This window comes from Thamnophis sirtalis, unplaced genomic scaffold (genome assembly GCF_051295495.1).
Source record: "Thamnophis sirtalis isolate CommonGarterSnake01/CBP01778 unplaced genomic scaffold, rThaSir2_p1.2 scaffold_4, whole genome shotgun sequence".
Classification (NCBI taxonomy): domain Eukaryota; kingdom Metazoa; phylum Chordata; class Lepidosauria; order Squamata; family Natricidae; genus Thamnophis; species Thamnophis sirtalis.
This window is the reverse complement of record NW_028261384.1, coordinates 81,066,575-81,083,758: the sequence shown is the minus strand read 5'-3', so window position 1 is coordinate 81,083,758 and position 17,184 is coordinate 81,066,575. Positions and strand designations below refer to the sequence as shown.

At 36.1% G+C, this 17,184-nt stretch overlaps 1 protein-coding gene across 1 annotated transcript in view; it reads left to right on the top strand.

The window, feature by feature from the left end:
- The window catches only part of COBL (cordon-bleu WH2 repeat protein), an 88,322-nt gene extending 71,553 nt beyond the window's left edge, over window positions 1-16,769 (top strand). The window contains exons 11-16 of the mRNA XM_014052405.2: window positions 1,783-2,044; window positions 3,638-3,738; window positions 4,697-6,420; window positions 7,188-7,307; window positions 13,230-13,478; window positions 15,627-16,769. Of these exons, the coding sequence (XP_013907880.2) occupies window positions 1,783-2,044; window positions 3,638-3,738; window positions 4,697-6,420; window positions 7,188-7,307; window positions 13,230-13,478; window positions 15,627-15,647 (2,477 nt within the window). The 3' untranslated portion in view covers window positions 15,648-16,769. The remainder of the gene's footprint in view (window positions 1-1,782; window positions 2,045-3,637; window positions 3,739-4,696; window positions 6,421-7,187; window positions 7,308-13,229; window positions 13,479-15,626) is intronic.
- Window positions 16,770-17,184: the final 415 nt, after the last annotated feature.

Below are 17,184 nucleotides of genomic sequence, written 5' to 3'. Positions count from 1 at the left end.
AGTTACTTTTTTCAGTGCCATTATAACTTTGTTCACTAAACAAATGGTTGTAAGTTGAGGACTATCTGTATTGTAAGGTAGATTGACCCCTTCCAATCTGTTGGCCCCTCTAGTTTTCATAAGTATTTCATAAGATTTAATTGTAGAGATTTTGTTTTAAGACAAGTAAATTTTAATCGCCTTCTCCAATCAATGTACAGTTAAAAATCTCTTATCTTTTTGCACAAGCAAAAGGTATATGCCTTAAACAAACCTCCAAGCATCAATATAGCTAGAATTATTATTTGTTTTAAATCTTTCTTGATATATTATAAAAAGAAAGATGTCCCAGTAATGAAATATCTAAATTGTAGCATTTAAGTTTCTGTGTGAATTACTGGAGCATAGTTTCATATTGTGATACAAGAAGGATCTTCTTATCCAAAAAGAAACTTAGTTTTCTTCAGTGGGTATAAAATCTGGGGTGAAGAATATCGGTTAGGATAATGGGTCAGAAATGTTTTGTAGGGAAAAAATTGAAGTTACAAGACAAAAACAAAAAACCAAAATGAACAACTTCAAATTCATCAATAGGTTTTTCAAATAGAAAGAAAAAAGTGACAACCACCATTCAAAGCAATGACTGACCTTCCCAAAGCTACCAGAACTTGCCACCTTTTTTGGAAGTTCTGATAGTCGCGCATGTATCACTGCAGTCACATAAATGCACTTTTGCACTTTTGCACTTTGGCAACTGACTCATATTTAGAGCTGTTTTCAGCATCCCAACATCACATGATTACAATATTTGCAGTTTTTTGGTTTAGCATTTAATTCTGGTTTCTAGCAAAAAAAATCCCACCCATTTTTAAAATTGATTCCCTTAACAACCGCAGTGTTTTCTTAATGAACAGTATTTGCTTAATAACTGCCACAAAAAAGGTTGTAAAACCATGCAACTTTCAGATAGGCATATGTTACACTTTCAAATAATTCTGCTGAGAAAGTGTGATCTTGAAGAATATGAGATTATAAACATGATCTACACATAAAAAAAATAAAAGTTCACAGTTAGATTTGTGTGTGTGTGTGTGTAGGTGTAAAGTTGTCATGTTACTATTTGATAAGACTATAGAGTTTCTGCAGTAAAAAGGAAAGTTTTTCTAAAGACTACCTACCTACCTATCTATTATCATCATCTATAGTATGTCTCTAGAAATATATATATATATTAATATATAATATATAATATATTATATATATATATATATATATATATATATATATAAAATTATAATTATAATTTTTATAATAATAAATATAATAATTATATTATATAATTATAATTATATAATTATCTGTGTGTGTGTGCGCGCATTGGAAGATGAATTGGGTTTTATATGTCTGAAGATGATAACATACTATAGTGAAGGTGATTTAATCTGTATTTACTAGTAAATATTTTGGGTTTCTGAAAGAAATTGCTTTTCAGAATTACCAAATAGAGGAGTAGTTCTGTTAGCTAAAAACTACTTTGAGTAAGATGTTGTTACTTTAAACTATTCATCTTGACAATTTTTGATGGATTTATATATAACTATAGGCCTTTTCAAAGAAGAAGGAAAAAAAGGAAAGGAAAAAGGAAAGTTGTTCTGAGCTGAGTTGGACTAAGAGAGAATGGACCAAGATCACTAAACTGGTTTGCATGGTGAAGGCAAGACTTGAAGACAGCAATGAATTAGGCAATATGATTCCAAACAATGAAAGCTTCATTGTTCACTTTTTTTCCTGTGTTTTCTTTAGGAAATGTTCAACTTTCACATACTTATAAAGAAGACACTATAGAAGAAACCAACTCTTTCAGCAGTTGTCCAAAATGTAATAAAACTACTAATTTATTCCCTGTTATTGTATCACGGGCTTTTCAAAATGATGGCATAAATTCAAGAAACAAATCTATTGTTGAGAAGACCTCGGCTGAAATACATCCCATATTGTTTGCAAAAGGATGTTCTGTAAATAATGCTTCCTTTAAAAATGATAAATCTGAGAATATTAAACAAAGGTAAGTTACATTTTTGAGATGATGTGCAAGTTCATTATTTTGGCATAGCTGGCTGCAGAGAAACAAGTAGTTTATAAATTTTGTCAGGGGCCTAAACATACAATTAACAACATCCAGACTTTACTGCAGCTAGTTCTTTTGCAAAAAAGGCTTGGTTGTCTTAAAGAGCAGACTTGCAGAATTTTGCTTTGTGTTCCACTCCCTTTGTTGAGTTTCTGATCCAAATAAGAAACCCAACTCTGTGTCTCATCCTCTGACTCCTCCCCATCCTCTCACTTAGTACATGATAGCAATTAATAATGGTTCTTTCTGCTCATAGAGTCTAGACTATGCTCCAACCTTAAACAAATTAGAGGAATTCAGGGCAGATTGTTTTACTTGCTTGAGTTGGGGCAAACAGGTCTAATCTGTTATCAAGAGAAATATAATTGTTAATGTTTTAATATTTTTATTGTTACATGTAATTTTAAAGCAATTTGGTTCTGTGGGATTTAATTAAAATATAGGCCATCAATTCAGTGTTGAATCTTAGTCACCACATAAATAGACTTTCTCCAGCATGGTATATCCCCAACCTTCAGGTCTACCAATGGTATATACTTTAATTGAGATCATCCACCTTGCATCTTATTGTCCTCTTCTTTTCTTTCCTTCCATTTTTCCTAGAATTGTAACCTACATCAGAGAGCTAAGTCTTCTCATAATGTATACGTAACTTGTTAATTTGAGTCTGGTCATTTGTACCTTTTATGAAAACTCTGAATTGATTTGTTTGATGATCTGTTTATTTTCTTGGATATCCATGGTATTCTCAAGAGTTTTCTCCAACATCGAAAGCATCACTGTTCTTTCTGTCCTATTCTTTGCTTCTGCAGAGTCCAGTTTTCACTTCCAAAAAGTGTTACAGGGAAAATCATTGCCTACATGATTCTGATCTTTACAGGTATACATGTCGTGTCTTCCAATGCTAGATTATCAAGTTGATTGCTGATTCTTTTACTGTTGAAAGTTGATCCTATAAGGCTGAAGCTATCCAACATTTCAGTACTTTCATTGACAGTTTTAAGGCTGGTTACTATATCTACTACTGTTTTGATCTTTAATTCCATTTTCTTTCTTTCTTACTGTGTTCCTTGACTTACAAGAGCTTGTAGATCATTTGCATTCTCAGTTGTCAGAATAGTGTCATAAGTATAGCTCAGGTTTCTTCCCCCAGTTTTAAAATCACACAATCCAGCCTCCCTTAATATATATTCAATGCATAATCTGAGTAATTAGGAACTGTATACATCCTTGTTTCACTCCTGCCAATCTGGAGTCATTCCAGACTCTGGCTTCCTATTCTGTATATATAGGATTTGTATGAGGACAGTGAAACATTCTGGATTCTTATTTTCCTGAGGACATTCCATAATTTGACATGGTTGAATAGTTGAAGGCCTTTCTATAATCAGTACAATGCATATTGACTTATTTTGACTTACTTTGACTTTCTTGTTCCTTGGCCCAAGTCACTGCTTCACCCAAATTATAGTATTAGTATGATTAGCCCTGCTAGAAATCAGCAATTAACCAAATGTCTTCATAATACAGGGCTGATGGCAGAATGATGGAAACCAAAATTGAGAATACTGATAAGTTTATGGTTGCTGGTGTGCAAAAGGTTCAACTTGCACTAGACAAAAGCCTGGCAGGTAGGTGGAAATTGATCTGCAAACATAATAGAAAGGAGGAGGAAATAATAGTAGAGAATGTACCAGAAAGGTTTAAAAGATTTTTGTAAATCTCCAAATTGGAGAAAGTAGTAATGGTAATATAATCGCCTATCATAACCTAATAGCTTCATTGAATATTATGCCAATAAAATTAGACTTATTTTTCCCTCTTTAGTCATAAGTCTCTTATTATAGTTACATTCAATGATGTGTTGAACCTTGCTCACTCCAGCTTTATAGTTAAATTTCTGGGAACTTTAAGAACAAAGGTGAATCGTAATGGCTAATATGCTGGTCCTTTGTTCCATGGCTAAGGGCTAGGCACAGTACCAGCAATGAAGCCAACAGAGCCAGTTCTTAAAAATAGTATGCCATATTACAAAAAAAAAGTATATCACTGATTATTATATTTATGAGAGCAAGAGAATGAATTTCTAAAAAGTATTATTTACATGCATTGTTAGAAGACTGAGTATTCCATCACAGAAGGAAGGAAATTTTTTTAGAAAATTCTATTGTCTATGTGGTATTCAGCTAAATTATTGAAGATAGATAGATAGATAGATAGATAGATAGATAGATAGATAGATAGATAGATAGATAGATAGATAGATAGATAGATAGGCTGGCCGGCAGGCAGGCACATCAGAGGTGTGTTGCTGCCGGTTTGGCCCGAATTGTAATAGCGGTAGTAGTGGCAGCGGGAGGCTCCACCCACCTGCCCAGACGCTTATGTGCATGCGCAGAAGCGGTGCATGGGAGCACATCCTAACCAGTAGTAAAAAAAATTAGCAACCCACCTCTGATGCACACATGTACACATATGTAGCTTTGATGCACATATGTACACATAGTAGCTTTTGATTATAAAATTTTGCAAAATGTTGCCATTTCATTGTAAATAGTTTTTGAAATAATTTGTTGACAATATTTGCAGTGACGGAAAATATACGTAATGATCCTAAAAGCCAATCGGTTGTCTTTGAGATGAAAGGTGCATCCAGCCCACTGCCACAAAAAGCTGAGAATCCTTCTGATGTTTCATTTCCTGTGCCAGTGACAATTATTGATGAATTTCCAGAAAATAATACCATTACTCATTCCAATAAAGAAGAAGAAAAAGATTTGTTTTCTACGATAGAAACTAGTGAAAATACTCCAGTTAAATTGACTGATCTAGTTAAATTTTTTGACACAAATAAAAATATTGAAACTGTAAGTAAGAAATGTGTAGGAACATCTTCCTATTCACCTAAGAATTTGTCACAAAAATTTTCAACAGGAAATATTTATGAAAATGTCATTGATGAACTTAATAAATCTCATCCAAAATTGAAAGCATTATCAGCAAAAAACTCTGATGAAGAAGAATCTGACCCAACACAATTTCCATGGCGACGTAGTAGTAATAATAGAAGTAAAATCTATCGTTCTAAAACTGGCTTGACAACTTTTACAGTAGTTCCTCCCAAACCCAAAATGAGAGATGTTAATAGAAATCAGTCTCCTTATACTGGTGCCATTAAAATAGACGAGTTAGGTAACCTAGTGAAACCTAATGATGGTCATGCTAGAAAAATTATAGTAGATGCATCCTCCAAAGTAAATGTTTTTGGCGGAGATAAAGAATGCAAGAGGTCAAATACTACGGAAAAGCAAACTGAAGGATTACCGTTAGACCATTCTATTGAAACAGAGATCACCATTAATTCAAAACAACCTAATAAAATGTCCATAACTGAACCTGATTGTATTAGGAAAACAACTTGGCCAATAGTTGGTTCCCATTCTGAAAATATTGTTGGACCAGTTGAAACAAAAGTCCCTAGTAATACCTCCCAGTTTTCAGGAAAAACTGTCTTAGCATCTGTGATAAGCAGGAAAGATTTCGTGCTTCAGATGCCCCCCAAACAATCATCAAAGGACTATTTAACCACAACTGTTGCCAATTCCAATGATCTAACCCAGTTTGAAACCATTCAAGGAAAGCATTATGAAGAACTAAATAAAACAGAAGAAATAAAAACTGAAATGGAGCCATTTTCTAAAGGATGTACTGTTGCGGCCAAATACTGCCCAATGGAAACAGAGCCAGGAAAAACCCAAAAACTGTATTCAAGTACCTTCAGTAAAAATGTGTCAAATACCACTCCATCTTGTGCTGATCCTAGGGTATCAAATATCAAGACACAAAAACAAAACAAATGTACTAACAGCATTAGTGGGACATCTACTATAATAACATCTAACAAAAACAGTATCTCGGAACAGGAACTCATTCATGATTTAGTACAAGATGTAACCGATAGAGAAATTACTTTTGCAGTAATAAAAAAGCCATCTGATCAGGTTAGCTCTCCCTTTTTTCTTAGCAAACCTAATGCTGATTCATCTGCCACAATATTTAGCTCCCATATGAAATCAAGCAATTTACCATCAGCAACAATAGTTAACCAAACAACTTTAGAAAAAGATGAGAATCTTGGCAAGGCAGAAAGTAAACTCTGTTCTAATAGAATAGAGGACAGCATCTACAATATTTTTGGGCCAAAGAAGAAGTTTAAATCAGTTATCCAGAAGCCACTTCCAAAAAATACGTCAGCACATAGTGCTTTAATGGAAGCTATTAAAAACTCAGCAGGAAAAGACAAGCTCCGAAAGGTAAATATTTATTGGGTAAAAGCAGCTTTGGATGAAGCACCATTTCCTATAAGATCAGAAGTGGGCTTGTTTGTTGCTGTTTTTATCAAAGTTATAATTATTTTTTATAACAATCATTATTTCCAGTGACCTATTAAGCTACTATAACACTATAAAACTTGCATATTACCAAGATACAGTAGTAGATTACCATCAGTTCTATACATGCTATTTGGTACTATGCAACAGCCATAACAGCTTAATATATGTAACATTTGCTGCTATGACTATAGATAGTGTAACAGACTAATCCTGTCCTAAAGAGGTGATAATTGTCATGCAATGTATATAAATATATATATGAATGAATATATACTAATATATATAACTATTAAATTTATAGTTTTATAGTAATAGAATAGAACAGAACAGAATTCTTTATTGGCCAAGTGTGATTAGACACAAGGAATTTGTCTTTGGTGCATATGCTCTCAGTTTACATAAAGAAAAAATAAAATATATTCATCAAGAGTCATAAGATACAATACTTAGTGATAGTCATAGGATACTAAAAAGCAATAAAACATACTAAGAAACAAAAAGTATTTTATTATAGTATTTTGCATATTATATTATAGTATTTTGCAAAGCTGCTTTTATACATATATCAGTATATTCAGGTCAGATAAAGGCCAAAATTAGGTAAGTCAAAAAAATAATCAGATATTACTCATGTTTCCAAATTTTAAGTTTAAAAAAATAAATATATATGTTTTATTATATGTCAGATTTCACACAGTACTGTAAGTGGAAGTCCGAAAGAGTCAAAGTTCATGGAAACAGAAGCTGAGCGTTCAGCTCTTTTGGCATCTATTAGAGGGCACAGTGGAGTCTCAGTATTAAGAAAGGTAATTCTAATTGCACTGCTATATTTGTAATTTAACAAGATGTAATTAAAAATCCATTCTAATTTGAAATCCTAACTCTGGTCTTAAACATTTGCTTTAAAATTATCCAAGGAAGGTTGAAGGGATCTCCAACTAACATTCTGGTAAATCTGTCGGGTCAAAGCAGAAGGTACTAAATGACTAAAGATTGTCCTCATCTAGCAAAAATAGTTTGTGCACTTTTAAATCTGCAAATAGAATCAACAAAATATTTAAACTATTGCAACATAGCAGTTGTAGTAAATTTTAATGCATCTCACTTCACTTTCATTGGTTTTTGTATTTTTGCTGCTAGCTTCATGTAGGTTTGGAGCTTTTTTTTAATTTATAATAGTTTGGTACAGCCCTTTGGATTTGAATAGAAAAATTGCTTACATAGTGTTTGTTAGCAACAACTTTTTGGAATTATGGTGCAGCCACAAACAGTGACTGTAAGATTGAGGGAAAAGATACAGCTGCTTTAAGGAATTGTTTGTAGATACTGTATATGTGGTTATGTTTTCAGTAGTCCCATGTAGCAGCACTGCTCCATGAATATTTTGATGCTCAGTGGCCTTCTGGGTGCAATTCTGAGTTCAGGATTTCACCTATAAAACCTGCATAGCATATTTGAGGAACTGCCCATCTACTTTGGTTTCTGCTCTACCCCACCAGGTAGAGCAGGTAAAGCATGTTCTGAGTCCCTGCCATTAAACAACATAATGTTGGGGGAACCAGAATTGCCCTTCTCTGTGGCAGCGCTTGCCTTATAAAGTAGAATTTATCGGAGATCAGCATAGTCCCAACTCTGTTATCCCTTTGTAAAATATTCTGTAACTCCCCCAGCTGTTGCATCAGATAGTTAAGTGAGCTCTGCTGGTTAATGTTGCTTAATACTGGTTTTTAAATAAGATGGATTGTGTTTATGGCCTTGAGCCTAGAAGTTGTTAAATTGTCTTGTTTGCCTTGTCACTTTCACAAAATAGGTGGTCTTATCAATTGTTTAAATAAATAAATTGTAGTTTTCAAGTCGTATTCAGAGGTGGTCCCAATAATCCCCAGAGGTTATAGATGCATGATTAACATTCACTAGAACCAGATCCATAAATAGTCACATCTGACAACTCAGCTGTAACTGGGCAAGCATTGTTTTTCAGCCTCCTGTTCCAGTAGTAGATAAGATGAGATATTTTAGGGGGGAAAAAACCTTTATCTGTATCTATATCTGTCATCCTACTCAGCTAAGGAGGTCCTCACAAGAATTAAATATAGTAGTATACTGGATAAGGTATAAACTTAGATTAAGCTTCTCAATCACCAAATATAGTTAATTTGCAAAATATCTCTATATTCAAAAGACTACTAAAAGTAATACTTGAATAGTTAACATGATAGTCTGAGAGACGTAGCTTCTGGTTTTTTTTCTGGTTCTCATCCTTCTATATACATAATGACAATAGAATAGAAATGGAAAGCAGGATACCAGCTGATCCCTGCCCTATTTTGCACAATAAAGAATACATTCTAATGTGTGGGGATTACATTCTAGTGCATTACTCAGATTACTCAAGGTAATATTGATGGCATTTCACCCAAAACCAATGGAAGATCTCTCAGCAGATTTGTGTTAAATAAAAAGGAAGAAAAGGTTGTCTCTGGGGATTCCATACTGGAGTGGTGAAAGACAGGCTCTCTTGTCTCCAACAATCAACCCAGCCAAGCCAACCACTGAATCAACCAAGCCAAGATAGAATGGAAAGTTTATAAGCTCTATAAACTTCCACTTCCTGCTGAGGCTTGACTTTCGGAGACCAATCCCCCACTGTAGGGAGGAGAAACCGATTAGGTGGTTCCACCGCAGGCGCCTTATGGACCCTCTGGGCTTTCAGATGGCACTTGGTGTTATACCTGATACTCTCGTCCACAGTCCGGTGGAGGCCTTGGTCGCTGCTTGGAACTCAGCGGCATCGGAGGCTCTTAACCGGATTGCGCCTTTACAGCCTCTTTGAGGTTGCGGATCCAGGAGGGTTCCTTGGTTCACTTGAGGAACTCCGGTAGATGAAACACCAAAAGAGACGCCTAGAATGCCGCTGGAGGACCAGTAAGTCTGAGTCAGACCGAGCACTGTTGAAAACCTGCATCAGAGCTTACCTCCTGGCAATTCGGACAACAAAAAATACATACTATGCCGCTCTGATTGCTTCCGCTGAGTCACACCCAGCCGCCTTGTTCAGGATAACCCGCTCCCTCTTGAAAGGGAGAGATGCGGGCAACCCTTTACAAGGTAGAGCTGAGGAATTTGTCCAATTTCTCGCAGATAAAGTTGCTCGGCTTCGGACAGAGCCAGCCGAGGTACCGGGGGAGGGTCTTGAGCGGAATTTATGGATTCATTTTCAACTTGTCACACCTGAGGAAGTGGACAAGGCCATGGGAGCAGTGAGTGCCTCCACTTGCGTGCTCCTGGCTGGTGGCTAACAGCAGGGAGGTGACACGGGGGTGGATCCAGGCGATTGTTACCACCTCTCTTCGGGAGGGGACCTTTCCGCCCCTCTTAAAGGTGGCGGTGGTGAGACCCCTCCTGAAGAAGCCATCTTTGGATCCAGCCATTTTAAGTAACTACCATCCAGTCTCCAACTTCCCCTTCGTTGGGAAGGTTGTTGAGAAAGTGGTGGCCTCTCAGCTCCAGCGGTCCTTGGATGAAACCGATTATCTAGATTCCTTTCAGTCTGGATTCAGGCCTGGCTACAGCATGGAAACCACTTTGGTCGCGCTGATCGATGATCTCTGGAGAGCCAGGGACAGGGGCCATTCCTCTGTCCTAGTGCTCCTTGACCTCTCAGCGGCCTTCGATACCATCGACCATGGTATCCTTCTGCGGCGGTTGCAGGAGGTGGGAGTGGGAGGCACCGTTCTTCGGTGGTTCTCCTCCTACCTCTTGCAGTCGGTGTTGGTTTGAGGACAGAGGCCCTAGGCCTCTTAAGTGTGGGGTGCCGCAGGGTTCGGTCCTGTCCCCCCTCCTGTTTAACATCTACATGAAGCCACTGGGTGAGATCATTCGGCGGTACGGAATAAAATACCACCAATATGCAGACGATACATAGCTGTATCTGTCCACTCCATTCCAAGTCAGTGAAGTGGTTGACGTGATGTGTCAGTGTCTGGAGGATGTTAGGGTCTGGATGGGTGTGAACAAGCTTGTATTCAATCCCGACAAAACTGAGTGGCTTGTGTTTTTCCCTCCCAATAATTGGCCTTGTATTCCAACTCTCAGGCTAGGGGATGAAATTATACGCCCCTCAGACAGGGTTCGCAATTTGGGAACCCTCCTGGATCTACAGCTGACTTTAGAACAACATTTGTCAGCTGTGACCAGGGGGACATTTGGCCAGGTTCACCTGGTGCACCAATTGCGTCCCTACCTGAACTGGGAGGCACTCAGAACAGTCACTCAAGCCCTTGTGACCTCAAGACTGGACTACTGTAATGTGCTCTACATGGGGTAGCCATTGAAGAGCATTTGGAGACTTCAGCTTGTCCAGAATGCAGCAGCGCGAGCGATTGTGGGTGTACCTCGGTTTCAAGGTGCTAGTCGTTATTTTTAAAGCCCTACATGGTATCGTACCTGGGTACTTGAGAGACCGCCTTCTGCCAATTACCTCCCTACGACCAATTAGATCCCACAGATTAGGCCTCCTCCGGATTCCATCAACTTGCCAGTGTTGACTGTCGACCCCCCGGGGGAGGGCCTTCTCTGTGGCTGCTCTGGCCCTCTGGAACGATCACCCCATGGAGATTCGGACCCTCACCACCCTGGCTGTTCCAGCAGGCCTGGGGCTGATGAGTTCCCAGCCCCACTCAAATGGTTATGGCTGTTGAGAAGTTTTTAATTTGTTTTTTTGTACTTGTTTTGTCTTCTTTGTTTTTTGTACTCCCCCTTTCCCTATTTGGTTTGTTATTGTTCCAGAGGGCCCCGAGTCCCCTTGGGGAATAGGGCGGCATACATGTTTAATAAAATAAAATCAAAATCAAATATGTGCCATCATGCTAGTTTCATCTGGAGTCTCTTTATTTCTTTTACTTAGAGATATTGAGTTAGACTGAGCATTTATAACCTCAATTTTCAGGGTTTCCAATGCTGCTTAAGTTATTTTTCTCTCTAAGGTTTCCCTCCATGGAATCCTTCCCAAGATGTTCTGTTTATTGAAATCATCTGTCTTGAGATCTAAGACACTCGTTTGACTTTGTTCTATTGCTTGTGTCTCCATTATGTTGAATTCCAGTACGATATGGACATTCTCCCTTAAAGTTCCTACAACTTCAACCTTCTCTATCATTTTATCTTTGTTAGTAAGGATTCAGTCCAGTATAGCTGGCCTACTAGTTCCCTACTATAGTTTTGGGTGATAAAGTTGTCTGTTGGTTTCATCAGGGACCTGTTTGATTTTTCAGTTGCTGCACAGTTTGTCTTCCACTTTATGTCAGGGTACTTAATATCCTCCATTACTAGTATAGTATACTTTTGTAGTCCTTAGGTTTGCAAAAAGTTCATTTATTTCCTATTTAGTTGGGTGATTTCCTTTTAAATGCGTTCAAAAACATTTTCATCCTTGAAAATCCTTGTTTTACTATTTTTATTATTTCTGATTCTGCATATTCTTTCCAGAATGGGTGTATTAGTTTCAAATATCCTCGTCATGTTGGATTTGATCTGTAATAATAATAATAATAATAATAATAATAATAATAATAATAATAATAATAATAATAATAATAATAATAATATAATAATAATAATTGACAAAATCACCATCAGTCAAATGCAAAAAGCTGCACTGCTTGGATCTGCACGTATATTACGAAAATACGTTACGACGTCCTAGGCCCCTGGGTGGGGCCTGACTAGTAACCAATGCCAAATCCAGCTAAACAACTGGCCGCTGTGATACAATTGTATAATAATAATAATAATAATAATAATAATAATAATAATAATAATAATAATAATAATAATAATAATAATAATAATAGAAGATCATTATTTCTTGTTTCAATTACTGTGTATTTGCGATGGGTAAGCACCATTTCTTCTAGTAGCTATGCATGTTGGTTGATTGCTCAGCCAACAGTCCTGAGTTCTGTAGCCCATTTTTCACCAGATGTCCAGGAATTCCAACATCTAGCATGGTCCTTGTTAATCCATGCAACAATTGAGCTGGTGTGGATTTCTATAACTTACACCTCACTATATTTTTTATAGGGGAGAGACATCATATGAAGTGCTAGTACCATTTTATACTGTAGTATTAAGACCATACTTGAATATTGTGCCTAGTTTTGGACACCTTGGTACCCCAAAAAAAATGTTGACACTCTAGAAAGAGTGCAGAGAAATGTATTCTAAAAAAGATATTTAGAGCTCTGGAGGCTAAAGCATACAATTAATAGTGGTAGGAATCTAAGACTGCATTGGCTCTTTGGCAAGAGCAACACACTGCTGGCTCAGACATATGTGATTGTCCGCTAGGATATCTAGATCCCTCCACAATTACTGCCATTGAGCCAAGTACCATTTATTCTATAAAGCATTGATTACTTTTGATTTAGCCTAGTGGCCAGCTAACCATTTTTCCTTCCTGTGTGAAAAATAATAATAGAATAATAATAAAGCTTGAATTTTCACATCAAATTCACTAATTTCACATCAAAATCACTAATTCCTTAATTGTGATTGTCAGTCCTTTTGGAAGATATGAAAAAACAGGAACAGATGTTCAGTCGTAAAAATAAAATTTCATAGCAGTTTAATAATTGAAAATTCAGATTCATATTAAACTGCCTTATATCAAATTGTTGCTATTTGTGTATCTCTTCTGTGAACATTTTTTTTAATTTTCTAATTTGTAGGTTTCTTCATTTGCTTCTGCTGAGTTGCAGAGATTCCGAAATGCAGAAGAAGTTTCGAAGAATAAGAGCAACTCTACAAAAGAACAACAATATGGTCCTCCACCACCACCTCCCTTGCCATTATCTCATGCACAGTTGAGAATGAAAAAAACCCATTCTCTTCCAAGAATGACAGACAGCCCAGGGAATTCAAGGCAGGCCTTAATGGAAGCAATCCGCTCAGGAGCTGGGAAAGCACATTTAAGAAAGGTAAAAAAAAAAAAGTATTTGTAGGAAGGATATTTATATGAGAGGAGAAATGGTAGGGTAAAAGTGTGTTCCAATTCTTAAGCACCCCAAAAAGTTTAGATGAGTAGCAGCTGTAACCTGAATTGTTGTGGTAAGATTTTTCATACATTTTTCTAACTCTGTAAAAAGCCTGTCAGGAAAATTGACTGAAACACAAAAATACAGTTACCATATTTTTCAGAGTATAAGACACACCTTTTTCTCCCAAAAAAGAGGATGAAAATTTGGGTGTGTCTTATACACCGAATGTAGCTCCACCAGAGGCCAAAAACACGAGGCATGGAGGCAGTGATGGTCTGTGGCAATCCCTGCTGCCTGGAACAACTGATTGGGGGTATTCTGGCAGTCCAATCCATCCGCCAATCAGCTGTGCTGAATCAGGCTGCAATAAGTGCTGAAGCTGACCTGGCTGGTCAGAGTTTGCAGCAGCAATCACATTCAGAAAGCACAGTAACTGATTCAGCAGGATTCAAAACAATAATAATAATATACAATATATTACCAAAAGCAGGGTGTCCAAGGGAGCAGTAAATACAAGCAAAACACAAGCAGTTTCACTTTCAGTTCTGGCTAAGCCAAGCTCTTTCCTGTTTCCTTGTTGCTCGCAAAGCAAATTTCAGAGTCCAAATAGCCCTCATTCGCTGATTTAGTTGCTATGCCTATTCATTGATTGATCTTGTTACCATGTGTCAGCTGAATACCATGGATGCTGGTAAGCAGAGGCAGAATTTTTTTTCTTATTTTCCTCCCTAAAAACTAAGATGTATTTTATACTCCAAAAATACAGTATATTAAGCTTTCATATTCTTATACCAGTTGAAGCAGCTCTTACAAATTAGGTGCTATAGCTTGTAGATCTTTTTATGACAGGAAAGTGAGTGTAAGTTATATGTTAGGGCAGTTCAGTTACCATCTCTTTTAGTGAAAAGACTGATGGTAGAATCATATCCTCTTCATTAAAGGAACATATCAAGCATCATCTCTCCTCCTGCTTCTGACTTGCAATAAGTCCAAAAGAAGTGTTATTACTTCTCCACAGAATAGTTTGACACAGAAGGTATAACATTTAAACATATTATTTGTGTGAAATCACCTTGACAGATTTGCTTTCAGATACAGTTGTAAAACTGTATGTGCATAACTTACATATCATGGCATATATAAGATTTGAGAAGTGAATCCCTAAATCCTTTATAGGTTTGGAAAAAATTTCTCAAGATCTAGAAAGCTCAAGTTTGAAACCTACTGCTAAAGAGACTAAAGTACTGGAATTGTTGGATCAGTAAGTCTCACGCAGACTCATACAGGAAAATATTGAAAGGCATCATTAACAATGCCTGTAATAGGGTTAGTAGAAACAATTTGATATCTCTTGATATCAATGAATTTCCTAGTATATTTGAAGTATACCTTAAGTACATCAACACAGATAAGTATGTTTGTATTGTTATGTGTGTTTTCACAAACAATGGAATTTTTTCATCTCGGGCTGCAAGCCTATAAATATGGCAGTCTAATCTGCTTGGAGAATAACTCATAAAAATACACCTTTCAGGCCATTTTGTAAGGAAATATGCATAGCATAAAGTTATTACATCTAGAAAAACAAAATAGTGATATGGAAATGATAGCATTAAAATAAGTAAAGTCAGAAAGCAATTTCCCAAAACAAGGCACTATCCAAATCAATAATCTTTTATACATTTAGTCTCAGAATTTATATCAAATATGATGCCTGAAAAATTACTTAAAAATGTAAGAATATTGCAGCAAAGGAAAGTTTTTCTTTCTGCTCCATTTAATCTTCTTCACTGTTGAAAAGAAACCTTTGAACACCTTGTCCATAGATGGCAGAAAAGTATCTTGGATCTGAAGGCAGAACATTTTTCCTTGGCATTAAGTTGGGGCAGAAGATCCCAGACTTCCAGTTGTTCCAGAAAAATGCAATCAATTGGAAGAAACAATTAAAATTTTATTTCATATGTATAAATATTAGAAGGCATTTCTAGATACATATGTACATTCAGAAGGAATCTAGGAAAAGACTATAAAAGAATCTCATTTGAAAAGTGCATAACAAGCTATTAATATATGCTTATTTTATTTCAGGTGCCTCTGTGTGAAAATTAGATGCACTTGTCGTTCAACTCTGAAGCATTGTGATAGATTAAAATGGTCATCCCTAATAGAAAGAATGAAAATCTCTCCCCAGTTTGTTTACAAGCAACATTAAATATCTATGTAGTCCTCTAGATTCAGTTTATGTGCCAAGGGTCTAGGAACAACCTATTTTCAGAATTATATCAAGCCAAAATAGCAAGTTACCAAATTCATGAACTTGGAATGAATAGTCACTGAGAACACTTTTTAGTTCTTTAAGACTATTTAAATATATTTATGGAGAAAGTTGATTACCTTTATAGATGTACCTGAAACACATCCCTCTTTTTTTCATTAAGTGAATTTAAACCATCTAGCTGTTCCAAACCATTTATTTTTATTTTCAAATATAAAAATATTTACAATATTGCAGGTGATTCTTTTGCAGCTTCAAGATCTTACAAAAGGAACAAAGGCCAAATTTCACACATTCTCTTTTTGGTGGTTTTTCTTGTTTGTTTGTTTGTTTTTTGTATATGTTCTTTTTTACTATTGGGATTAAAGGAAAAATGGGTCCCTTATTCTTCGTTGTGACTTAAGTTACCTGTTTCATCTCTAAAAAGAATCTGAAACCCTTCCCTAAAGCAAGTTTGGGTTCATTTATTTTGGAATGAGACTTTCAACATACTACACAAGCCTGATGTAACCCATGAGCCAAGAGTTTACACAATTCTGCAATAAATGCTTTAAAATAAACTAAAAAGTGATTATGGTAGAAAATGAATAGCTTAGAATGCCATATGTTGAAATTGCCACTTTTTAGTTAATTAAGTTGCAATATTTGAGCTAGGCAACTTATTATTATCAAAATAGAGAAGAATCTATTTGATAGACTACCTTAGGGACATGAAATAGTAATATCTACAAATTTGCTAAACTGGGATGAAAAATAATGCTCACCTATATGCTTGTGTCAGAGTCTACTAACAGCAATTTCTGCAAGCATGTCTATTGTATTTAATGAGAACATGGCAGTGCCCTTTCACAATTCCCAACAGTATGACTCGCAAAATGAGAATATGTTGGTGAATAATGCTCCAATTAAGAAATCTAATCTGTTGCTACCCAGATGGTTTATGGTTCAAAATAGTCCTGACTAGGTTAATCTAGATATGTTACAACTACTCCATTCCCTTAACATGTTTCAGTGATACGGAAAAAAACCCAACTGTAGATCATGTATAACTTGAGGAAATCTGCCATTAAATAAAATTAATGTATGAATGATTTTTGTTTTTCATGGTATTGAAGATAATGAACTATGTTCATTGTATTAAGTTTAATAATTATGATGATAGTGCACATGGGAAGCACTGGTTTTTCAGTGTATATTACTGCTAGATTACATAATCTTGCTCTTCTTTCGAAGTGCTACTGCTCATCTGCAGTGACTACATGTAATATACTGTAAAATATTAATTTAATTTAGTGCCAGAGATGAAACAATCACAAAACATATGTGATGTTGGCTTCAATTTTGGATTTGGATTTTCATTTGATTTATGAG